Consider the following 21,702-nt stretch of genomic DNA (forward strand, 5'->3'; position numbering starts at 1 on the left):
AAACCCATAATCTGATCCCTTACCCGTATCTTTGATCCGTGGACCGATCCATATTCGTTTGGAGTTATTTATGGTTCCTAGACCTAAATTAGGTGACGACTCCCATTTTTGAAAAGTCCCCCATTTAATAAATCGGACTCTTATCCACTATTTAGAGAAGAAGGGTCGAGGCGATTTCACAAAGTCAAAGTCAAAGTATGTAAAGCAAACATAACGATATTTCATAAATCAGTCAAAGGTTCCATACATTTGAGAAAAGTTCTAGTTTCCACTCCTCAGTTTAGAAAATTTCAAGAGTAACTTGAGTGCTCCTGTAATTTTTCTGATTTTTCTTTTTAGAAGCAACATCTTCTTAAGAATAAGATTTCACCTCCTAACTGTTTAAAATTGGTTGTTCTACTTAATTTTTAATTAAAAACTAAGCATCCTGTCTGGGATTTTAAGAGGTGTGGATGTTCACTTTAATACCTCTAAGGGCTTTATCTGTGATATTCCAACTTACTCATGTTTTTACCATTGACAACTTTCACCCTACTGAAACTACTTTATTTGGCTGCATTGGACTTTTTTCTTTTTGCACTTTTTCTTGCTTTGATTTGATTATTTTCAATCTTTCTATTTTTTATTTTCTCAACTTTTTCACACTTCACCATTTTTCTGATTTTATTTTTCAACTTTTACACACATCACCATTTTTATGATATTCTTTTTCAAAAAGCTGGTAGCCCTTTTCAAGGTACCCAGTCTAATCCTATGGTTGCTGTCCAAGTCATACTATCTCCAGTTTTATTTTTCTTCTAACCAACCAACCAAAGAACAAGGAAGTCATACTTCACTAGACTCAGTTTCCTCTAACACTCTAGACAGAGAAGAGGGTCAATACTTGTTTCATAAAATCTTATTTTCACTAAATCAAAAGTGTCATGAATTTTCAAAGTATTCTTTTGATTTTCTTTATTAGGAATACCAAAAAGAACTTATGATAAAAAATTAAGACATGAGCCTAAATTTTAAAATTCATATGTAAACAATACATAGAAAGAGTTTGAAGAAAATATTTTGCAAGTGTTAAATATTTTTGATTTTTTTTCTGAAAACATGAAACTAAACTAGTAATGAAATACAATGCAATTGTGAGCAAACGTAATATCCCTAAACCTAAATAGCATATTATCCTGAATATGCAAGCAGTAAGGAAAGAGAAAAATATTAGATCACACCTGAAATGGATTGGGCATTAATATGTAAACTTTTATTACAACTAATTTGAAAAGAGTGAAAGTTCTAACATTAATAATTTCTGAAGCAGTTTTTGCATAAAAGAAAATCTACCTAATATAAAATTTAAACTCATCCCAATCTAAATCTTAACTCTCGGCGGCCCGTGGACTTGCATGTGCCTTCTTCTCCTCAATATAGGTTAATATCTATTTTTGTTATTCGAACAACAATTGCTTACTAGTCTGTAGTCCTAACAACACTGATTGATTGGTTTGGTTGAAAGATAACTTGAAAAAAAGAATGAGAAAGAAATTAGGATTTGAAGGTTTTTAAATAGAATTTTTTAGGAAAATAAATTTTCTTCCTTGGAAAATCTCTTGATGTTTTCAACCCTTGTACCCTTTTTGGTGAGTTTAAATTGAAAGAAAGAAAAGAAACTAAGGTCTTACGTGGAAACTAAAATTAAAAGAAAATCCAAACTACACAATTCAAAAATAAAAACACATAGATTGCTTCCCAAGCAACGCTAAGTTTAACGTCTTTAACCAGACCTATCAAAAGGTCTGATATCTAAGAATTTTCATAACATTTAATTTTATGGACACAACGATCAACTTTTCACCCCAAATGATAGGTATGATTGACTTGCTACTCCAAATGATAGGTAGACCGATTTTGATCGTCATTAGGACACGATAATGTTTTTTCAAGATGATCAACAACCCTCGTTTGTCCTCAGTTCTGAGTGTCATCACTTTTTCAAAATAGTTTTCATCTATCTTATTCCCAAAGAGAATGAAATTTGTAAGATAGGGATGGTCTTTACAATCTTGCGAAACGATAAGCTGGATGAAAAACGAGATTATATCAGTTTTAGTTGGAATTGGTGTGACTAACAAATTAGAGTTCATCTTGGATTCTTCCTGAACAATAGTTTTCTTTGATGGTGGATCAATTTTCTTAGCAAAATTTATACAATCAACTTACTCATTGGGAATTTAGAACACAACTTGACTCTCGAGGACTATCTTATTCGAAAACAGATCATTCTTTTCTTCTAAGGGCATAGTGAAAGGAACTAGTTGGACTTTTATCATTGATTTTGTTGGAATCGTAACCTCATTGATTTGTGTTTGACTTTCAATTGAGATGGGGTTATCAATTATTAATTGAAAATTATTGAAATCTTCAAAAGATTGGAACTGGTTATTAAGGTTATTTTGAAAGAATGCTGGCTTGGGTCTTGAGATTACTTGAGCATTTATCTCCTGGTTGATTATGCATTGATATTGGATGGATACTAGTAATTGGCTGATCAGTTGTTGGTGATTTAGGAACTCAGTAATCATGAACTCTAATGATGTAGTTGGAGGAGAGGACAAATATGAATGAGTGGATGTTGACTCAGGCTCTGTGACTCTATAGTCGAAGAATTGTTGAGAATCATAGGATTGTTAGGAAATTATGGTTGGATTCATCTTCGACGTGTCGCGCATATAAAAATCCTCAAGGCGACCTATGTGACTACCCTAGATGAACTCCTTCTAACAAGGTATGGTATCCGAGGAAAACCAATTATTTATTTGGTATGGTTGGTCGAACGAATTAGGTGTCGACATCCAATAAGAATTTTAAGAATTACGGACTATGGACAGACTCAGACAATACTCGATAGAATGACCATAATTATTACATTGAGTACACGGGATCTACGATTCTCTTTTAAACTACATGATGATAAAAAATTTGTTTGAGGTTCTATATCTACTTTAATATATACTATATACTTGCATAGAAAATAGGGAGAAATTCATACGTGCTTTATGGGTTCCTATTAGACTAGATAACTCCTAACTATTTCAAAAGGATAACTTGAGCCTCCAACCCAGTTCTCTGAAATCGAAATCAACAGTTTAACACCCAGATGAGAAGTGGTGCATGATGCTAAGTAAAAGCACTCTTAAATCACCTCTTCGTCTAGAATAAACGTAGTCTATCCCCCTACTATAGTAGGATACATCGAGGCAGGATTGCGCTTAAGCACTGATTTCGATCAAGAAGTGCAATTGGTGCAACTCAGGCTACCTTTTCCTATTAAGCTCGATGGGACCTATGGTCAAGTCCAATCAAATTTTAATTAAATTGGGATTGTGTGAATTAATTTTCTAATAGGACAAGAGATCGGTGATAAAATCTGATTCTTATCTTGTTTGCGCTATCCGCGTAAGGGTGCCCTTTTTACTAATATATAGTCGGAAGTATTCAATTAAATCATTCAAATTCAATACAGAAACCCACTTGCAAGGGAAGCGTGAGGGTTTTAAATTTTACCACCCGTTCTAGAAGAGCGTTGATCGAGTTCAGTTGACTTGGGCCATCAACACCAAACTCGGTGTACTAACCCGAGGAGCCAAAACAGTTACGTCCTACTATCGTCCTCCCTTGATTCTATTACAATCCGAGCCTTCTCGAAATAATTAAAATTAAATTAAAAACAAATTAAAAAATTCTAAAAAGAAAATCCTACTGTAGTTCTGCTTTAAACAAAAAAAATAAATTCTTGTTTCTTTGTTAAAGAATCGGATCCGGGTGGTGGGGTAAAATTTTCGAAGCACATTACTCCTTATCGAATCCTTTGGCTGTAAACAGAAGACAAATCAAAGTTACAATTCCAGAAAAATTATATATTCATTGAAATCCAGAAGTTTGAAGAAAAATTCTACAAAAATTTGAAGTGAGAATCTCAAGGTGAAAACAGAAGACAAATCAAAGTTACAATTCCAGAAAAATTATATATTCATTGAAATCCAGAAGTTTGAAGAAAAATTCTACAAAAATTTGAACTGAGAATCTCGAGGTGTGACCAGGTGCCACAATTGACTTAGGTGGCGCGAAATTTTTTGATGAAATTGAATCAAATTTTAGGCTTTTGTTCTTATTGACTTCAGGAATCCAGTAGAATTTTTTTCGAATTTTTCTGAAATAAAAATTTTGATTTACAAAAAATCGAATAAAATTTTCAGATAAAAAGATATTAGATTGCACCATTGTCCCCAACAACAACGCCAATTTGTTTGAGCTGTAGATGATTATAAAATAAAGAACAAAAGAAAACTTGACAAGCAAGGGTCGAACCACAAAAAAAAGATTAATCCAAAGTATTTTTACTTCCAATCCATTTCAATTTTAACAAGCAATTTAAAAATAATTTACAAAAGAGGATTTATTTAAAATAAACTATTAAAAAAACTTAAGAATACGAGAGAGAGGTGTAGATCAATTGGATCCACTTTTATAAGCTTTATCAGTGATTTCTAGTTCTTTATTTATCTCGATCCACAAAATAAAGCTAATGTTTATGAATCGAAAAATCAAGCAGTTAAAATATAAATGAGATCAAAAGTATGCAATAATTTAGGCCGAGATTATTAGGTAAACATTAACTATTCTCTATAGAGCATGGTTCTTCTTGAACTTATCAAAAAAAGATACCATCAAAACTTTAAAAACATTTAATATTCAACCTAATAATAAATACCTACACTATCATAATAAAACTATTAAATCATTACGACAATAGTAAAACACCGACAAATCTTATTCAGGCTGCCTCAACCAATCTAACGGAGATTTAGTCAATAGGCATCGCAAGAATAATAAATTAAAAATAAAGTAAAGAAAGCATGGAAAGAAAGAAATTATCTTTATTGCTTCTTGACTTGAAATCAACAAAGCCTCCTTACAACTTTCATAAAATTAAGAAAGAAAAATATAAAAACCTAAATTAAAATAATAGAAAAATATAAGTTGACCTCCGAGGGAGATTAGAGATCACGAAGATCTTGAAAATGAGATGTCCTTTAGTCTAGTCTTCTATTTAAAGAGAGACTAGGTTAGGGTTTCTTAGGTAATTAGGGTTTTGGAAACATCTTATGATTATAAAAATACCAAACTCCTACTTTAATATGAATGTTTTTCAGCCGCCAAATTTTAGTACAAATCTCGAGGTCAGATTTTTTTTGTTGACCTCGCTGCCACCATTGATCATGGCACCGCGGTAAAATTTTAGTCAATTGACTTGAATTTTGGTCCACGGTCTTATTTTGGATCCTGAATCACAATGGTAACTATGGATTTTCCTGATTCACCTTGAAACTTTGTGAATAATTCCTGTTACACTTAAATAATAGTAATTAGTTCCAAATTATATAATTTAATTGAAATCAATGATAAATATGGACTACTAACCATGCATTGTGTATAATGAGGGGATTTAGTATGCAATTTATCCATGAAATTCATATAATAAGTGCTCTAGAAACTACTTTCTAGACCTTGATCAGTCAATATGATTGGTGGGATGTTAGGGATTCAAAGAAAAATGTATCACTAAGAAAATGTGTGCTAATCACTATAAGATTAAAAATGATCTCTAAGAAATATGTGTTTTTCCTAGAAGCCTAACGGTCACATTGATAGAGAGCAAGTCTTACTTTTTTTAATTAAATTATGTGGTGAGACATGACACTACAAACCTTGAGTGCTGGAGGAAACCATTGAAGGATAGGTTGTACGAGGGCCAATGGATAATTCTAATTTGGTTCCTAAGATAGCTAAAATTGGAATCATCATAAATCATCTGTTTTGATTCTAAAATAAATCGAATTGAAGCTGGAACCACCAAAAACATCGGATATCAAAGAGTTCAATTTTTTAAAATTTTTTTTTATCGGTAAGCAGGGGCTATAAAGGGCCCCACTCTTTTATTGAAAAGAGGCTAAATCAGCAAATAAATACAAAATGAGTCCTCTAATAAAATTAAGGACACTCATGAGGAATATTTGCAATATCTAGCAAAGTAATTTCATTAGAACCAGAAAAACCTTTCTTCGCAAGCCATTCAGCAGCCAAGTTCTTATGATAGATAAAACGAAAATAATCTCTAGTGATAAAAGCATTCCATCTTTGCATGCGAATTTCCTTTTTGTTGCAAAACATGAGAAAATATCTTCTTTAATGAATCATAGCAAAGCTTTTTTCTTTCAAGAACACAAATTTTTTTATTTTATTTTTTATAATAAAAGCATTAGAATCATAATTACAATTTATTTAAGTAAGATGTGAGATAACTTTATTTCAAGTAATATGAACTTCTAGTTGAATTTTTCAAACTATAATACATAGATTAAGTGGAAACTTGATAATTTTATGTAATATTTGTCATTTTTAGAAGTTAGGGAAGCCTTCAAACTATTTAGAATATAAAAATGGAAAAAAAAAAACTAATCAGTTTTTACTACCTTGAATATAACCAACTTGGTTTCACTTCCTATCAGTTATGTTACCTTAAGAACCAACTCCAATCAGATATTAGAAAAGGGGATGTCACACCCAAGTTTCTGAATTATGAGTTTCAAAGGGGTCTATACTCTATTGATTGCCTTCCAACTTGTCCTTTGCATAAACCGGAACCCAACCTAATAATTTGGGTTCGGAATTTTTAGATAACATAAAAACAAGAGCCAAACCATACCCCAAATTTTTGAGTTTTGATGGGAGGTTGTGGGATACAAATAGATACATGTGGGGAATTTTGAACTCATTAGAGACCTTATCGAATCTCAATTCCCAATACCAAGTCCTAAACTGATTCCATCTGACATGATAAAAACTGAGGTACTTGATCTTAAATACTGTCTTTAGTTTTTCCATGTTTCATATAACATTCCTCTCTAGCATGAATTTTCATTTCATCTCAGGTTTCAAATCCATGGTTTCTTTTAGTTGTTTACATACCCATTGTCTTTGTATCTAACATATGTTATAAGTACTTTCAAATCCATGTTTTTTTAATCTTAACAAACAAGGTAATCAATATTTATTTATTGAAAGGAAACAAGATAATCAATATCACACATCAAATCAAAGTTAAGTATACCTAATATTGTATGACAGAACATTCTAGTTATAGAGAATATAATTTGAAGTTATGGTTAGGTTCTTTACCTCTCATTGGGAAGAAAGAATATTTCTAATTATTTCCTGTAGAAGCTAGCAAAACCAAATATTCTATTACAGCTTCACCTTGTTTTGTAATTTCAAGATCACAGTCTAAAGGATTTTCAAATAGTTCTTGAAGAATAGCATCTTCCATCTCCAGATCCGTCTCATCTGTTTTATTGGTATCTGATGGATCTTCTGTCACGTTCACACGACTGTTCAAATTAGCCAAAGTCGATGCCTGCCCAAGTGTATTGCTATGATTTGCAAGTGTAGGGTCCTCAGTTGGTAGACTTGGTTTCATCTTTAGCTTACCCCAATCTTTAATGGTTGCTACCACTGCTGACCAAAAGTTTGATAGGATTAATTAGGTCTTTTCTTACTAAGAAGAAAAACAAATTGCAACTTTTGTCAAGGAACCGATCCGTAGAAAATGATAGTTAGCTTAAAATCCTATCAAAGTACCACTAAATTTCATGTGACTTAATAATTAAGAAAATGATAGTTAGCTCAAAATCCTAAAAACTAAAAGCATGGTATTTAATATTGGTAGGAAATACGTATGTGTCCTTGATTTCAAGAAATGAGGAGTCTTATTTTTGTTTTTCGTATAAGTTTCTGTATTTGTATACATATCTAGGTACCTAAGATTAGGAAATCTGGTGAGGATCATTTGAGACCTCTCAGATGCACCAAGTGGGGCAACAAATGGTACATCTTCACTCAACAAATGAATCCATATGGTAACTGACTGTAGCTTCTTCAATTTCACTATTCTTTAATTTTTTTCACCAAATTTTTAGGATGGACGTTTCTTCAATATTGAAAGAGAACTAAAACAAACTTTAAAAGTAAGGGACGTGCTCACAGTTCTGCAGTGAATGTGCTTGGTCTAAATGAGTAGTTCACGGTGTTATCTTGAAATTATAGTTTACCAAGATTAGATGAAAAATAATTTTACTTAACAACAAACCTCCAGGCATCTAGTTTTTTATTAGATCAATGCCTTCTAGGATTTTTCAGACTCCCCGTTGTGATAAGCCACCACCCCTTCCAAGAGCTCTAGTCTCAAGTACCTATAAACAAATATGGGGAATCAACTTTGGAAAGCAAATAAAGCTTCTTCAGTTAACAAAGCAAAAAGATACAAGCTTCAATGAACATTTAGAAAAATACTCACAATGCAACATAGGAATTTGCTTTGCTGGGGTCCTTCTCAAGAAAATATTGAAGTCCTTCTCTTGCATTTTCAAGGCGTACCTTAGCGATCGAAGCCATTTGACATCCCGGAGCATGAAATAACACCACACCATGTCTACATGTAGCATTGGGTCACTGACAAATGTTTGGAATCCAAAAACAGTGGCCCCAAAGGCATTAGACATGTTATTATGCCCTCATTTAAGAGAAAAACACTGTTACTCACCCTAGAACCTTGGGATCATAGAGAGCGTAAGCCTCCTACAAGCAAGAAATGTAGCATAAATGATTGAACTTTGTCATGTTATCCATTGAACTAGAGGGTACAAAGTGGTTGACAAGCCGCTATAACCAACTTGCATGAGAAGGGAAGTTCCATTTTGGTCAAATTTCATAGCATTTTACAACAAAAGATGGGCAATTCTGAACATTAAGTAGTAGAAAATATAGGAATTGTAATTTTTATAATACCCATGTTGCTTGTACCATAAACCATAAGCAAGTTCTACCAAGGGAATGCTCATATACTGGGTGATAGTTTGGAATGAATGGAATTGTAGAGCTTTTGAGGGCCTTTGCAGGTGAAAGCGCCTCGACACTTTTTACTAAATAATAAAAAACGTCTCGGTGGTAAAATGGGGGATTTTCTAAGAATTGGGAGTAACCCCCAAGTTTAGGTCTAGGAACCAAAAATAATTACAAAGTGGATCCGGATCGGTCCACGGGTAAGAGGTCAAATTATGGGTTTCGGAAAGTGTTAAGCATCGAACCCACTCAATTGAGATGATTGGTCTCTACTACGATCCAAGAAAATTCGATGGTCAATAGGCAAAGACTAAAGTCAAGATAGGGTCCAATTATCATCAATTTATATTGAATTTGCCAAATGAATCCTACAGCAAAAATGCCCCCAAATATTTCACAATGCCTCAAATTCCGGCCATAAAAGGAAAAAAATGTGAAAAATCTTAAATCTTGTTCAATGCCCTAAGGCTCATGTGACAATTTTTACCAAAATAAAATTTAATTAAAGAGCCAACATGCATGAATAATTTTCAAATCGGCTAAAATTCACACATGAATAAACAATTTCAAAATTGTTAAATATTCCACATGTATAAATAATGGTTGTTTGAGTTGCTTCTTTACATGTAGACAATAGAGAGAGAGAGTGAGAGAGAGAGGAGGGTTATAAGGGGAAACAAATTGAGATCTCTAGCTAGGGTTAATTACATATCGTGGCCGTAATTTTATACTAGATCCTACGTCTCACAAATAAAATTGTTACGACGGTTCAAATCTATCAAAAACAACGACAGTGTATACACATCACAATAACAGACAAAAGTACGTTTAAAATCTTTTGTCATTAAGGAAATAACGACTGCTAAAAAACATTGAAAATAACTACCGATTTAGGCAGTCATTTTTAGTGCAATTGCATAGTGGTTCTAAATGCAATATCACGTAGTGTGTCACAGGGTAAGTCATCAATTGCAAAACAGTGATGAGATATTTATGTATGTCAAGTTTTGCAAAAACTAGAAGAAAACCTAATAATTAAGGTTCAGTTCTGATTTTTAGAAACATCAAAATCAGAACCGAACCAAACCTGAGTATTTTGAGTTTTAATTGGCTTTGGTTTGGTTCTGGGTTCCGCTTTTTTAAAATACTTGGTAAAAACAGAATTTTTAAATGAAATATTAGAAACCTGTACTTTAAAAATTAGATTAAAAAAATTCTATAAAACACAATTACAGAATATTGACAGAAAATAACAAGAAACAAGGAGATTAATAAAGTACTCATAATGCATGAGCATCGCCACGAAGTGTAGCATTTGTGAATTCTTTTAGATCCAGGTTCTCGTGATCTCATTCAGCTAATGATGCTGTTAGATTCCACAAGGAAGCGCATAAAACAATGTTTCAGAAAACATCCACCACACAACAGCAATTTGAATGAAAGGAATAGTACCTGTTGACCTTCTGCTTGTTAATAAATCGGGATCGGACCAGTGACCTCATGATTGCTGTGTTGATCATCCAATTTAGCCCTATCATCTTAAAGGATTTTATGAAGATATCCTTCAACTGACCTACAAACACAATTTAATAAATATCTCAGTTTTCGACAATTAAAAAGTAAATAGAGCTTTTTACAAAATAATGATAAACTTTTGACGAATTTACGATTGTGGCTCACTGTTCAATGAAACACATAACCATTATATAGATCAGAAACCAAGATAAAAAGCTTTTAATTTACCAACACAACAATCAGATTTTAAATCGCATTAAAAGACTATAGATCAGATCAAATCAATGACTCACCATGAAAATATCACTCAAAGTGGTTAAGACAGAAGAAGAGATCAACTGTTATGAAGAAAGTTAAGTCTAAGGTGTAGGGTTAGGGCTTTGTTGGATCCAAAAGTTCCTTATAAAGAAGAAAAATGTAGGAGCTCGGCGGAAACTTCCTCCCATAAATGCGACAGGTCATATAGAGGAAATTGTGGTTGGGGAGTAATATTTTGCTCACAGCACTGAACCTGCCGTTTCACATGTGAAAAGAACAAAACAATCTCCTGTCTACATGTCCTCTGCCCAGAAATTTTTAGAGTCCGACTAGGTTTACTAACTTAGTAAGATTTCAACTCTTACTAAAGATCACTGACCTCACCTTGTGGCATCTAATAGCATGATCGAATGCCACATAGTTGTATAGGACAAAATTCATGTAAAATTTTTTATTTATTTTTACTGTTGTATTCTAAATTTAAATTTGTGAGTTCCATGGAAGGTCGGTAGGCATCCTTTTTCAAAACCTTGCATCAAGTCCAAAAAAAAATAAAATAAAATGAATTTGTTTTGGATATGAGTTTTTCCATTAAATTTAGAGGGTTGTGGTCATGGATTGCTAATGTGGTAATCCATTTCAACAAAACAACCGTTACTCGGACTTCAAATCTTACTAAATTAGTAAGAAAATTTTCAATTTTAAGATTTCAAATACTAAGAAGGGTCATTGGGCCCACATGGATTAGCACATTGGATTATTTTGAGATTCTATATACCTCAATTCTTGCCATAGATATCAAAAAAATCTTGTTTTACTAAAGCATTTAAGATGAGAGCTATGTGACAAGATTTGTGAAGTGTAGGAATAGATGGTATATAGGATCTACCTTCTTTGGTGAGTTCTATTTTAATGTTGTTAGATTATTTTGAGTACAAATTTAATTTAGAAGACCATCGTTAACTCCAACTATATGATCTAGTTACTTTGGTGAATTCTATTTTAACGTTATTAGATTATTTTAAGTACAAATTTGATTTGGAAGACCATCTTATAGGATTATAGAGATTTATAAACATTAAAATCTTTACCATTTTTGTAAAGTGGAAAATCCTAAAATGACTTCCTATGACACTGCACTCAAAACTTTACTGACATGGTAGTGTGCAGATAACCATAAATTTTAAAAAAATCCATGGCCTTCTGTACACAGCTAGGCTACCGCAGTGTTGAGTGTAGTATCGTCAGAAGTAACTTTAGAACGGCTATTTTAAAATTTTACCATTTTGAATGACTTTGCTGATTTTCAATTAAATACAATGATAGTATCAAGTGGAGTAAAATTATATAATATCCTTTTAGCCCATGAAATGGTTCATAAGTATAATTCTTTAAAATCTCCTGAATCTTTTTGTGCCAAAATTGGTATTAGAAAAGCCTATGATTGTGTGAATTGGAGCTTTTTGAAATCAATTATTTTTAAATTAGGATGTCCACTTGTTTGGATAGACCCAGTCATGGAATGTGTGTCCACTCCAAGTTTTTCAATTCTTATTAATGGCACACCTTATGGATTTTTCAGAAGTGAAAGAGGTGTCAGACATGGTGACCCACTATCTCCTTATCTATTCACATTGATTATGGAAGCATTTTCTTGCATTCTTAATCAGAAAATTTCTTCAAATCAATTGAATATCCCTAGAATTTTGATTGTTCAAGGTGTTTCACATTTGATTTTTGCTAATGACATCCTAATTTTTTCTAATTCATATGTATCTTTAGTATTGTCTATTCAAGATGTTTTGAATTTATTCCACATTGTTTCTGGTCTTCAAGTAAATGAAGCAAAGAGTTAGCTTTTCTTCAGTGATTCATGTAAAAATTAGAACCTTATTCTATATATTCTTGGATTTTCAAAAGGTACTCTTCCCATCAAATATTTGGGACTTCCTTTATTTTCATCAAGATTATCACATAATTTTTGTCAACCTCTGATTGATAGAATTTCTAAAAGGGTGGAAGGTTGGAGAGCGAACCTATTGTCCTATGCGGGAAGACTAGAATTAATTAAATTAGTTTTATCTAGTTTTCAAGCCTATTGGTCTGCCTCTTTCAATATTGCGATGAATGTCTTGAAAAAAATAGAAAACAATTTTTTGTGGAGGGGTCCTTCTCTTGTGCATTCTATTCATCCTATTAGTTGGGCAAGAGTGTGAAAACCTTTTGAAAAATGAGGACTTGGTATTCGACGCCTAAGGGATATAAACAAAATTGGTATGACTAAGTTATTCTGGAGTTTGGTGGAAAATAAATACTTTTGGGCAGACTGGAAGAGGAAGAGATATGTCGGGCATTCGGATATTTGGGATGTCAACCTTCAAATAATGCATCTTGGGCATGGAAAGGCATTTTATGGGACTGGGAATTTATTCAAAAGCATGTTCAATTTTTAATTTGCAATGGGGAAGGCAGTTATATTTGCAAAGATCCTTGGTTACAAGAAGGGAGCATAATTTTCAGATTTGGCAATCTATTTATGAATTCAATAGTCATTTAAATGCAAGGATTTGGGATTTTATTGCCGATAGAAGGTGGATATTCCCAAGGCCATATAACAAACGAATGCAATTAGTTAAGGATCAGATATCATCCACTCCAATTCTGAAGATGTTGTTGAGGGATAGAATAGTTTGGTGTTGAACCTTGAATCGGAAATTCACATCGAAATCAGCTCATGAGGCATTACATGAAGGGCAAGGTTCAGTTGGTTGAAAGAAAATTAGTTGGAACAAGAACCATATTCCAAGATTTTCGTTTATTTCTTGGCTAGCTGTACGGAAGAAATTATCTACAGTGGAAAATCTGAATAAGACGGGTTTCAAATGGGTATCATGGTGCTCAATGTGCGGAAACCATCAAGAGACAAATGACCATCGATTTTTTCGATGCCCATATACGCAGTGGATTTGGATCCAATGCGTGAAAATGCTCTTAATTCAACGACCCACAACCGTCAAATTTTCATAATTCGACAGCCTCACACATTGAAATTGTTCGTCGAAATGGGCCAGGTCATAAAACAAATTCGACGGTTTGAAGCCATAGAATCTGGCATTGATTCATAAATTCGACGGCTCTAAGTCGTCGAATTACTGCAAAGGCTATTTCTTTATGATGCTTCGAATACATTGTTTTCTTTGCCAAGGTTACTAGTCGAGGACTTTCTATTAGAATACATTATTTTCTTTTATTTATAATTCCATTGTTACTAAGCATTGAAAGAAACACAAACCTTTGCACGCAAATGGATTTACATTTGCATATGCAAAGCAAAGGGCTACTGAAAAAAGAAAAAAGTATTAATTAATTTGACACAAGAAAGTGGTGGAAAATCCCTTCATACATTGGTGCTGAATTTTGGCCTAAGAGGTTATCTTAAATGTTACATCAGAACCCTAAAACAGTTTTCTTGCAAAATCATTCGAGTTTGGTCTATCAATAACTTTTCAAATACAGATTTTCCCCCCATTTATAGCTCAAAGCAAAGTAGATTCCCTAGTATTTGCCTGCCTCACCAGCAAGGAGAAAAAACGTACAAAGCCGAATAATATCCAACAGTGCTGCCCTCTTCTCCATTGCTTTAGTTGAAATTAGAAAAAGAATACCCAACATTAAAAACTAAACCAGCATCAAAATTCAACAATTTTTTTCCCAAAAGTACACCAATCGTGCAGCAAATAAGGTGTCATGGGCATTTCACGAACAGGGGTGTAGTAGTTGTAGGTTTTCTAAGATTCTTCTGGACCATCCCTGGGCAGGCCAAATATGCGGAGGTTTCGGTCCATTGACCCTACTGCCATATATTTTGCATCTGCGCCAAATTTCGCACACAAAATACAATACCCAAATCTCAGAAACTGCACCAATCTAAGATCATTAATAATTTCACAGCACTAATGATACATTTAAGCTTATAAGGAAGGAATGTTTCTTGTACAATACCTGTGCCTGACAAATCAGGGAAAGTTTTGATATATTTCTGTTCTGCTTTGACATTGGCAACTTGGTAAATTCTGCAGTAATTAAATTACTTTAATGAGACTGCGAGATTTCAAGTATTCTACAAAATAGTGTGTTAAAATAACTGCATTTGTAAGCATTTATACATCAAATGTAGTCAAAGATTGGTGTGTACTACAATTCTAAATTGAATTCCGATTCTTTGGGATTTATTGGATTACCGACCTTATGTCTGAGCCCGTAGTTGCAAGATAACTTCCACTATGATCAAAGTCCACTGCAAATCCAGAAACAAGATCAAGCATTATGTATTGTTCTTGTTGAACTAGCCTAATACCATACATTGAGGAGAAGAACACAAATAAGGATTTACTAATGGCCATGAAAAAAATCAGTTGATGAAGAAAATTTAGATACCAGAATTAGTTGGTGTGCTTGAATCATAGGGAGTATGGGTCTGGAAGTTCCTCAATTTACGTAGATCCCACAACTTCATGAGAACATTAGAACGTGGCATGACATCCCCAACCTGCAAAGCTGCTAATTATTCAACTTGGAACACACAAAGGAAAAAAAAAGAGGAAAAGGGGGGGGGGGGAGGAGGGGGGGAGAGAGAGAGAGAGAAACCTGAGTAAGGCACAGCCCAGAAGAAAGCTCATAAAAGCACCAAGTATTGTCAAGTGAAGCAGACACCAAATACTTTTGGGTGGCATGGATTGTAACAGCTTGCACCTGACAGAATTAATAGAGATGTTTCCAATAAAAAAAATAGGCAGAAACACTGCTAATTTAAAATAACATGATCGAAAATGGAATAATACAATTCAGTATATGTGATCTACTCAACTTATAAAGGGACAAATCTAGGGAGCAACTTAAGAGTTTTCATTTATTTATTACAAGTATAAATTTAATTAAAAGAAAAGAGAATGTACAAAGGCAGTCGGGGCGACCTACCTCACAACAATAAAATAAGAATTAACTCGAACATAACAACTCCCATCTAAAGACAAAATCTTTGAAGAAAACACCTTTGAATTCTAAAAAGTTTACACAAACAAAATAATAACCCGAGAATACTTAATAGGAGCTCATGACCCACGAGCTAATTTAAAATAACACAATGCAATAATACAATTCAGTATGTGCAATCTATTCATCTTATAAAGGAACAAATCCAGGGAGAAACTTGAGAGTTAAGAATTATACATGAATAAAGTAGGTATCTCATAACATTTAAGCAAACCCTTACATATCTGCAATTATTTAGGAATGTTGTTAGATTGAGTGGTGTCCTTCTTGCATTAAAGGATTGTCCATAGAAAGAATGCACAACCGTGATTTCCTTTCGATATGTGGTATGAGTGCTCCTTTTAGGAATGATAATTTTTATGAACTTTTTTTTTTCTCCGATTAAAATTAATCGGAATGATAATTTTTCTGTTCTACTTGATTTGTTACCCGTGTGTTGTTTTTATTCTAAAACCATCAAGCATCACATAGTTTCAAAGGGTTAAATGTTAAAATTGGGAACATTCTGTTCTTTTCAGCCCTGTTGTTTTCAATTTTCCAGTTAAATTGATGAATCCACTTGACTCTATGACACTCAACAAAAAATAGATACATCAATGCAAGTTCAATTGATTGTTCACATGCAACCGGACTTCATTATTGCACAATAAAGAAGAATAGGATATACACGTCCCGAAAACTTACTATCTTGAAAACTGCTTATGAATTCAATGTACAAAACTAATCCAACACAGAATATACTTCTCGAACTTGAGAAATGATCACTTACAACTGAAGTAAGTCAATGCTAGAGTAAAGAGAATATTGAATAAGAGAGAAAATTCCATAAGAGCCCCAATACAAATACTCATCCACAAACAACCCTCTTCCCTTGAGAAGGGCCTTACCAACCGTGGGTTGACGAGTCAAATAGCATTAATCTTGGATGATGGAGGCTAGTTATAGTTTAGATGTAGATGCTAGCATTCAATCAAGAAAACAAATAATAATTGTGAAACTACGAGGAGATCTTACATTGTTCCATCTGTCATCAAGAAATTCATTGATGGCTATGGCATTTTGCCCATACATCATAGGAGAACACATAGTAGCCCCAAACCATCCACGGTTGAAGATCATTTGCAGACACAGATAGATCCTTACAATCCAATATTTTTCATCAAATATTAACAGAATCCAAGTACACATCAGTACAAGAATCAAATACTAACCTTTGGCGGCAATGTAACCTCCGAAGATAAAAACCATTAGCAAGGTAAATGTACCAAGCGTATTTGCAACAACCATTGTTCTACCCGCTGCAGCAATGAACCGAAAGAGAGAGAGAGCCATCTGATGTACACCAAAGAACGCCAAGAATTGTCAGAAAAACCTACATATATCGAAGATGTGTCAGAAAAGAAAAGGAAAATCAAACAAAAGACCTTCCAACTTAATTGGAATCATATTTTTAGTAGCAATTACCTGCTCGCAGAAGGAGCGAACCCGATCGTGTAGTATGTAAGAAGAATCCATATCCCTGATTCTAGAAATGAGATGGGAATCGTAAGGACCCAAATTGGCAAACCAAAAGCCCAAGTAGGGAAGAATAGAAAATGTCTTTGTTTATAGAATACAGGAAGCCTGAAAACAGTCATGGCAGTTAAACTCTGGCATCCCATCACTACGTGAAAATACTGAAATATCGATGGCCCAGAACCGTCGAATTATGGATCCATTCGACAGTCTCGATCGTTGAATTGGACCATCGAATCAAGGGACAACATCTATCCTGATGACCTCATCAATTGGAGGATATATGAACCAAATCCAAGCACAAAAGAAAAGAAAAATGCTCACATAGAGTTTCAAATTTCAATAGTGCCTAGTGTCACAACCACTAGATTAAGTTTCAAATTTTTATTCCAACTTAGAAATTCAAGAAGGCCTTAAAATTAAAATTCTGAACCACAAACAGTTCAAATCAGAGTTACCTGGAGCATCAACAGTAGTAGAGGTTGGGGAAGGCCTACGGCTCACATCATTACCTAAGCAAGTAGCAGATGCTGCATCCATCCCCCCATTCACATTTCTACCAGGCTTGCTCAGCCATGAGTTGCAATTGATGCTAATCAAGAACGCTAGGAAGCAAGTCAAGTGCAGATAATTTAAAATGAAAGACTTAAAAAAATAGTGGGTGGTGATCCCATATGGAAATTTTATCAAATCGAAACATAACACTATGGGACCTGACCAAGAATTCAGTTGAGGGAAACTTGAAGGGTTCACCAATAAAAAATAAACAAAAATGAAGAAATTTCAGACACCAAGCTCTCTACAAAACATAATTTAACTCAATAAGATTATTCAATTGAAATAGCTACCATTTTTCATTGAAAACTAGAAGGCAATGTACCAACTGATTAACAACAAAGAAACAAAATCAGAAGAAATTAACAGATTAACAATAAAGAAACAAAATCAGAAGGCAATATATCAACAGATTAATAACAAAGAAAAAAATCAGAAGAAATTAAGCAATGAACCTAAAGAGAGAGAGAGCCATCTGATGTACGCCAAGAACTGTCAGAAAAACCTACATATATCGAAGATGTGTCAGAAAAGAAAAGGAAAATCAAACAAAAGACCTTCCAACTTAATTGGAATCATATTTTTAGTGGCAATTACCTGCTCGCAAAAGGAGTGAACCCGATCGTGTAGTATGTAAGAAGAATCCATATCCCTGATTCTAGAAATGAGATGGGAATCGTAAGGACCCAAATTGGCAAACCAAAAGCCCAAGTAGGGAAGAATAGAAAATGTCTTTGTTTATAGAATACAGGAAGACTGAAAACAGTCATGGCAATTAAACTCTGCCATCCCATCACTACGTGAAAATACTGAAATATCGATGGCCCAGAACCGTCGAATTATGGATCCATTCGACAGTCTCGATCGTTGAATTGGACCATCGAATCAAGGGACAACATCTATCCTGATGACCTCATCAATTGGAGGATATATGAACCAAATCCAAGCACAAAAGCAAAGAAAAATGCTCGCATAGAGTTTCAAATTTTAATAGTGCCTAGTGTCAACCACTAGATTAAGTTTCAAATTTTTATTCCAACTTAGAAATTCAAGAAAGCCTTAAAATTAAAATTCTGAACCACAAACAGTTCAAATCAGAGTTACCTGGAGCATCAGCAGTAGTAGAGGTTGGGGAAGGCCTACGGCTCACATCATTACCTAAGCAAGTAGCAGATGCTGCATCCATCCCCCCTTCACATTTCTGCTGGGCTTGCTCAGCCATGAGTTGCAATTGACTTGCTTCCTAGTGTTCTTAACTTTCCATCTGTTCCTACTCCTGAAGCAAGGCAACATTGATGCAAGAACAAAGTGAACATTAGTTGTATTAAAGCTCAACATGTTTCGGGTTAAAGTAGACAGTAGATGCTAATCAAGAACGCTAGGAAGCAAGTCAAGTGCAGATAATTTAAAATGAAAGACTTAAAAAAATAGTGGGTGGTGATCCCAGATGGAAATTTTATCAAATGGAAACATAACACTATGGGACCTGACCAAGAATTCAGTTGAGGGAAACTTGAAGGGTTCACCAAAAAAAATAAACAAAAATGCAGAAATTTCAGACACCAACCTCTCTACAAAACATAATTTAACTCAATAAGATTATTCGATTGAAATAGCTACCATTTTTCATTGAAAACTAGAAGGCAATGTACCAACTGATTAACAACAATGAAACAAAATCAGAAGAAATTAACAGATTAACAATAAAGAAACAAAATCAGAAGGCAATATATCAACAGATTAAGAACAAAGAAACAAAATCAGAAGAAATTAAGCAATACCTCGGACGAAGAAGAGAGATCTAGAGTGATTTTTTTTTTTAGGGTTTGTTCAGTGGCATTGATGAGTGAGCTTCAGTTCTTAGTATTTTCGACTTGAACCTTGATTTACTCTTCGATTTGAGCTCTGAGAGATCAAAAATCCATTGACGAAGTGAAAAGAGCTAGGAGTTCTTTGATTTGAGGGACATGAGCGATTGAAGAGAAAGGCGTAGAGTGAGAGTGAGAGTGAGAGATTGTTCGGTGCTGTCGAATGTCTCATTTGATTGATCGGTGTTCTCTAATGCTGGTTTGATCGATCGGGCTTCAATATTGACGGATTTGTGAGTTTTTGATGGAAATGGGAGATTGAGAAGAAATTCTTGTTTTCCTTGAGAAAGAAAATCGAATGGGAGATTCAGACAGGGATTTGTGAGTTTTCGAGAAACAGGAGATTGAAAGAGGAGGTTTTTGTTCGATGATCGAAAGCAGAGGATTTTTAGTTTTCAAGAAAATTTTCGTCTTTTTATTTTGTTAAAAAATGAAAAATCCGGTGGTTCGTTGGGCTTAGCCCGTCGAATAATTTTGTTGGGCTTCCATGTGGATTTTTGGGCTGCCACAATAAACGTGAGACTTGGGCCGTCGAATTTAATGCTATATTAATAACGAATTTTAGCTTTATTGAGGGAGTGATAGAGGATGAAATTAAGTGATCAATAGTGTGCATTTTCAATGTAAACAGATGGGGCAAATGTTACATTCAGCATTTTGTGCAGTAATATACTATTGCTGGAAGGAGCGAAACCAACGAATATTTGTAGAAATTATATCTCCAAAGAAAATAATGTTGAAACAGGGGGAGAGGCTATGAAGAATTGTTTTGATGGGGCAGCTATTGAAGATGACTCCTGAGGAACTAATGTGCAGATTATGAGAAAATGGAGCTGCGGTTACATAGTTGCCAAACCAGAGATTAAACATATCTTTTGGGCAACTACGGAGGAGAACGTGGTGAAAATCAATACAGATGGGGATAAATCTCAGCATGTTTCAGGATTCGGGTTCATTGGCAAAAATTATGTGGGAGATATGCAAGATTAAAGAATTTGCAAAGAATCATTATCTCCTCAGATTCCTTGTACTCAATCAAATGCATCAAGCAAGAGATTGGGCCCTCATGGAAGTATTGTGAAATACTGCTGGAAATTTTTGAACAGGTCCAATTCTTTGTTGAGTGTTATTTTGAATTCTTTGGGAGAGAGAATTCTGGTGGCAGATTATTTTTGCCAAATTGGGGTCCTATTCAGATAATTTTTTAGTTATTGTAGAGCAGTGCAATGTTCCACAAGAACTAGTAAGAATTGTAGAGGAAGATTTATCTTGTAATTACACTCGTTAGTAGTATTTCCAGGGCGGGGTCTCTTTAACTCAAACTTATCAATCAAAAAAAAAAAAATTTATATAATTTGAAACTCTATTTCAACGTGAAAGATGTAGTATTTATTAGTAAGACTTTCAATAAAATTTTAATTCCCTCTAAAGAATTCTGTCTCTTATTTATCATGTGGTAGCAAAGATATGGTGTGATTGTCAAATGATTACAATAAGAGATTTGGTATTTGTTTATGAGAAATTTTATTGCCACACCAATTTTTGTTAATGCCAACCTATTTCATATTGAAATAAATCACCACCGAATTAGTATATTTGTGGTGGCATTAGCAAATGTTGGTGTGGCAATAGAAGCTCTCTTGATTAATAACTCAAATTTTATATTATATCTCTTCTTTACACCCATTGAGCACAAAATAACCAAAGGCAACCCTTATTTTTTTTCCCCAATAACTCTTGCTTTCAAGGGTTTAAGAGGTTGAAAATGGGGAGGGAGGATCAAGGGTTTTGCCAAGTTGTTTGCATATAAGTCGTTTTTTTATTAGCCACTCATAGAAGACCATGCTCAAGGGATCTGTCATCAATTTGAAATAGAGGGCTATCTAAAATATTCAACAAAACCCCTGGGATATTGTTCCACATTTCACTTACAGCTTTGTCGGTCTCGGTTAGATTGTTCCACATTTCACTGATCATCTTACTGATTTTCCAA

General features: G+C 34.0%; 1 protein-coding gene and 2 long non-coding RNA genes across 15 annotated transcripts; all 3 read right to left on the minus strand.

The window, feature by feature from the left end:
• Nucleotides 1–7,178: 7,178 nt before the first annotated feature.
• Nucleotides 7,179–11,053, minus strand: LOC147388971 (uncharacterized). 5 transcript variants are annotated; one of them, XR_015170389.1, is made up of 7 exons: nucleotides 10,755–11,053; nucleotides 10,399–10,519; nucleotides 10,227–10,312; nucleotides 8,648–8,682; nucleotides 8,402–8,556; nucleotides 8,195–8,297; nucleotides 7,179–7,560 (listed from the first exon to the last, which is right to left on the minus strand). It is a non-coding gene; the product is annotated as an uncharacterized LOC147388971 (long non-coding RNA). The 5 variants fall into 5 exon arrangements; XR_015170387.1 differs by having other exon boundaries at nucleotides 8,402–8,682; XR_015170386.1 differs by lacking the exon at nucleotides 10,227–10,312 and having other exon boundaries at nucleotides 8,402–8,682.
• Nucleotides 11,054–14,613: 3,560 nt separating this feature from the next.
• LOC147388972 (pre-mRNA-processing factor 19-like) lies at nucleotides 14,614–18,319 on the minus strand. 9 transcript variants are annotated; one of them, XM_086419632.1, is made up of 8 exons: nucleotides 17,745–18,313; nucleotides 17,236–17,296; nucleotides 16,983–17,103; nucleotides 16,786–16,909; nucleotides 15,367–15,471; nucleotides 15,157–15,268; nucleotides 14,965–15,016; nucleotides 14,614–14,792 (listed from the first exon to the last, which is right to left on the minus strand). In XM_086419632.1, the coding sequence occupies exons 4-8, from the start codon at nucleotides 16,888–16,890 to the stop codon at nucleotides 14,630–14,632; spliced, it is 537 nt and encodes a 178-aa protein (XP_086275758.1). In that variant the 5' UTR covers nucleotides 16,891–16,909; nucleotides 16,983–17,103; nucleotides 17,236–17,296; nucleotides 17,745–18,313; the 3' UTR covers nucleotides 14,614–14,629. The 9 variants fall into 9 exon arrangements, 7 of the variants coding, with proteins under 7 accessions (XP_086275758.1, XP_086275760.1, XP_086275757.1 ...); XM_086419634.1 differs by having other exon boundaries at nucleotides 16,983–17,143; XM_086419631.1 differs by having other exon boundaries at nucleotides 16,786–17,103; nucleotides 17,236–17,290; nucleotides 17,745–18,310.
• Nucleotides 18,320–18,323: 4 nt separating this feature from the next.
• On the minus strand, nucleotides 18,324–20,116 carry LOC147388973 (uncharacterized). Its single transcript, XR_015170956.1, has 4 exons — nucleotides 19,623–20,116; nucleotides 18,946–19,117; nucleotides 18,439–18,499; nucleotides 18,324–18,346 (listed from the first exon to the last, which is right to left on the minus strand). It is a non-coding gene; the product is annotated as an uncharacterized LOC147388973 (long non-coding RNA).
• Between the last annotated feature and the right edge of the window lie 1,586 nt (nucleotides 20,117–21,702).

This window comes from Akebia trifoliata, chromosome 12 (assembly GCF_017979445.1).
Source record: "Akebia trifoliata isolate Shusen 1 chromosome 12, ASM1797944v1, whole genome shotgun sequence".
Lineage (NCBI taxonomy): Eukaryota > Viridiplantae > Streptophyta > Magnoliopsida > Ranunculales > Lardizabalaceae > Akebia > Akebia trifoliata.